The sequence below is a fragment of the Piliocolobus tephrosceles genome, unplaced genomic scaffold (assembly GCF_002776525.5).
Source record: "Piliocolobus tephrosceles isolate RC106 unplaced genomic scaffold, ASM277652v3 unscaffolded_9236, whole genome shotgun sequence".
NCBI lineage: Eukaryota > Metazoa > Chordata > Mammalia > Primates > Cercopithecidae > Piliocolobus > Piliocolobus tephrosceles.
The window spans coordinates 1-4,045 of NW_022336759.1; the positions used below are offsets into that span (position 1 = coordinate 1).

At 46.5% G+C, this 4,045-nt stretch overlaps 1 protein-coding gene across 1 annotated transcript; it reads left to right on the plus strand.

Moving 5' to 3' along the window:
- Positions 1 to 1,075: 1,075 nt before the first annotated feature.
- Positions 1,076 to 3,530, plus strand: LOC111533626 (apoptosis-inducing factor 1, mitochondrial-like; the record flags this gene model as incomplete). The annotated part of the gene is made up of 3 exons (XM_023200344.1): positions 1,076 to 1,223; positions 2,733 to 2,929; positions 3,268 to 3,530. Coding segments are annotated over 3 exons (417 nt in total), but the record flags the coding sequence as incomplete, so codon positions are not given.
- Between the last annotated feature and the right edge of the window lie 515 nt (positions 3,531 to 4,045).

Sequence of the window (4,045 nt, forward strand, 5' to 3'; positions counted from 1 at the left end):
TTTTTTTTTTTTTTTTTTTTGAGATGGAGTCTTGCTCTGTCACCCAGGCTGGAGTGCAGTGGCCGGATCTCAGCTCACTGCAAACTCCGCCTCGCGGGTTTAGGCCATTCTCCTGCCTCAGCCTCCCGAGTAGCTGGGACTACAGGTGCCCGCCACCTCACCCGGCTAGTTTTTGTATTTTTTAGTAGAGACGGGGTTTCACCGTGTTGGCCAGGATGGTCTCGATCTCCTGACCTCGTGATCCGCCCGTCTCGGCCTCCCAAAGTGCTGGGATTACAGGCTTGAGCCACCGCGCCCGGCGTTCGTCTGAATTTTTTAAATAAAAACGTTTTAAAAGCTAAAGAAAAGAAAAGTGGAGGCTAAGGGGAAATACCGTAGGTTAATGAAACCATAAAACATCTCAAATTCTGAATTCTATAAATGTCGAACACTCTTTAAAGCTTCAAAAAGGGAATTTCAAGACGAAAGTAGTGAATAGCGAAAGTGGGGACCTCATCACTTTTCAAATGTGGCATGGGATAAAAGCATGAATAAATTGAAGAACATTTCAATCACTGCATGGATATGTGATCGTGTATAATGGCTTTTTAAGGAAAAGTCAAAGCTGTTAGGGTTAATCTTACTTTCTCATGGTCATCCCTAGATGCTCTAGCAACAGCAGATCAGTTTGGCATCTCGTGATATGCATACTGAGTTCTTTGGTTAGCATAAGAGTGTGGTGTTGGTCGGGCACCGTGGCTCACGTCTGTAATCCCTGCACTCTGGGAGGCCAAGGCGGGCAGATTACTTGAGGTCAGGAGTTCAAGACCAGCCTGGCCAACATAGTAAAATCCCGTCTCTACTAAAAATACAAAAATTAGCCAGGTGTGATAGTGGATGCCTGTAATCCCAGCTACTCAGGAGGCTGAGGCTGGAGAATCACTTGAACCCAGGAGGCAGAGGTTGCAATGAGCTGAGTTCTCACCATCGCACTCCAGCCTGGGCGACAAGCAAAACTCCATCTCAGGAAAAAAAAAAAAGTGCATTGTCGTGGTGAATATGTGCTACCATGTCATTCCTTACAGTCCCTTGACAGAACACCCTCTTCTCTCTTGTTAGGAGTGATTTGGGCCCCGACGTTGGCTATGAAGCTATTGGTCTTGTGGACAGTAGTTTGCCCACAGTTGGTGTTTTTGCAAAAGCAACTGCACAAGACAACCCCAAATCTGCCACAGAGCAGTCAGGTAAGGAAGCCCCAGCACTCCTCTTAGAGAGTGTTGAGAAGCAGTGGTCCACATTCTCCTGAACAAGGGGTTTCTGTATTGGCCAGCGGGGCTGTCAGTGAAAGCCTCTCTTCATGTTGTGCTTTAAAAGAAACCAAACCTCAAGTCCTCACTCTTTAGTGGTCTGAGATTTGGCAAAATCAGGTACCCTGGGCAAAGCATAGATTCAAATATTGCGGGTATCTGTCCTAGACAGTGGACAGTGGCTAACTCAACGACACTGTTGTTTCATTTGTCTCTGGGAAGACCTATCTAAGGAAGAAAACAGGAAAACCTGAACTTTTTAGGTTGCGTTTTTTTCTTTCTTTCAGTTGTCATTTTTATTATTTTGCTTCAGGCAAATCTCAAGAACACAGCCTGAGAGCCTTAGCTTAAGACTGGCTGTCCTCCATGGGTCCTGGGCAGGGAGGAACTGGGCTGAGTCGTTCTTTAGCTGCCTCTCATTCCATTTGGCAGATCCTAGTGCCAGGTTTTCTTTAGATGGGAGGCACCTCTCTTGGAATGAACTTCTCTCCCACACACGTCTCTTTCATTAACTCCGAGACCTTATTCCTTGACCTTAGCTCAAGTTATTTAACCTCTGTGTCCTTTTGCCAGAGGTGTCTCAAGGGCAAGGTGCTCTTTAAGAAGGAGAAAGTAAGACATTATATGGATATGTAGTTCCTTTTCCTGTGTAATTCTAATGTATTCCATATTCCTTAATTGATCTCTCCTAGTAACCTAGTAAGTGGATTCATGTCACTGCTCTGTCCACTGGACAGTGTTATTTGGAGGCTAGTGGTTCTCAGAAGGCAAGGTGCCCCCTTCCCATGCCACCCTTCCCTTCCCCTCTTATCTCTCTCTAGGAAGAAATGCCTTCACTATGGTTTTTCCATATGGAAGTGCCTTCTGCTTTGGCTAAAGTATCTGTCTAATAGCACTGTCCAACAGAACTTTCTGCTGCGATGAAAATGTTCCATCTCTGCTCTGTCCAGTACATTAACCACTAGCCACATGTGGCTTTTGAGCTCATGAAACATGGTGAGTGCAGATAAGGAACTGAATTTTACATCTTACTCAGTTTGAAATGATGTTCATTTACATGTCTGTGGCTAGTGGCTACTGTATTTGGACCATGCCGCTCTAGAATATTTCTTAGAGGACAAGAACCAGCCTTCTGCAGTTTGAAGAAATCCAGATATCAGGAAATATTCATAGCACGAATTTAAAATAAGATAATAAGGGAGGGAAGTTTTGGGTCAGACTGACCCTGTGCCCAGGAGCTGGCAAGGAAGACCTTTCCTTGGCTTTGTCACTGGAGAGGGGCTGGTAAAGGCCAGGGTTTACTGAGGGGGCATAGAGAAACAAATCCTCTAGAAGTAGCTTGAAGCAGGCCTTGAAAGACTGTTGGCTTCTAGAATTTCCCAAGCTCATAATAACTGAAGTTTTGATTTTGCTTCTATGTTTATTTGTTTTGGGGGCTGGCCACAGGAACTGGTATCCGATCAGAGAGTGAGACAGAGGCCGAGGCTTCAGAAATTGCTATTCCTCCCAGCACCCCGGCAGTTCCACAGGCCCCCGTCCAGGGGGAGGACTATGGCAAAGGTGTCATCTTCTACCTCAGGGACAAAGTGGTCGTGGGGATTGTGCTATGGAACATCTTTAACCGAATGCCAATAGCAAGGAAGGTAGGTGCCCGTCATAACTCTTAGAGGAAGATGGGAAGTACGGCTCAGAAACACTCCTGTAACTTCATCAGGTGCCCTGAGATGCATTGTCCCCCAGGTCAAATTGTGCCTAAGCAGAACAAAGGTATAGCCTTGGCTCAGGAACATTCTTTTTCACTTGGGACTTGGCTGGGTGACCTGGGAGTTGGCAGGCTGCTTGTTTGGGTTTAGCAGAGCGCTGTTCCCACAACTCCCTCCCAGTGAGATATGGGGACTGCCCCAGGTGGCCCCGTCGTGTGGGCATGGCCTGAACGCACATGGAGTGAGTTAGGGACCTGTTGTTACTCTCTCTCCCTCAGATCATTAAGGACGGTGAGCAGCATGAAGATCTCAATGAAGTAGCCAAACTATTCAACATTCATGAAGACTGAAGCCCCGCAGTGGAATTGGCAAACCCAGTGCCACCCCGAAGGGTCGGATGGGTAAAGGAGCGTTTTTTTATTCTGCAGACTTTCTCTGTGTATAAGTGTGAATGATCAAGTCCTTTGTGAATATTTTCAACTATGTAGGCAAATTCTTAATGTTCACATAGTGAAATAAATTCTGATTCTTCTAAATTAAATTTTGTTCTCTTGTCAAGGGGGCAGGTGGGTGAAGGAGGAAAGCCTATTAGAAAGCAAGCAGATTGCAGCACCCACCAAGGGCAGGATTTTTCTCAGCCACGTATTCGTGCCCTACTCCACCCGTGAAACTCCTTTCATTTCCAAACTTCCCTCATCCCTCCAGACCTCTTTGCACACACCTGCTGTGGCCTCAGCCCACAACACTCGACTCCCCTCCTCTCCTCTCAGGAAGTTCACTATCTCTGAGGACTTTCCCAGCCTTCCAAGCCTCATCCTTGAGTATGTGTCTCCCTGCTAGCCCATGACTTCCTGGAAGCAGGAGCCCTGACATTAAGGCCTTGCTCACGGTTTTATCTCCAGAGCTTAGCACAGGGTCTGCTTCATAGTAAGTGCTTCATAGACCATTGTCGAATTAGTGAACAAATAAATGTATGGAATAGACTCCGTTTAACCTGGAACAACTCCTGTCCCAGAACTGGATTGGGTCCTGCAGGGGACAGAAAGGGCACTTACT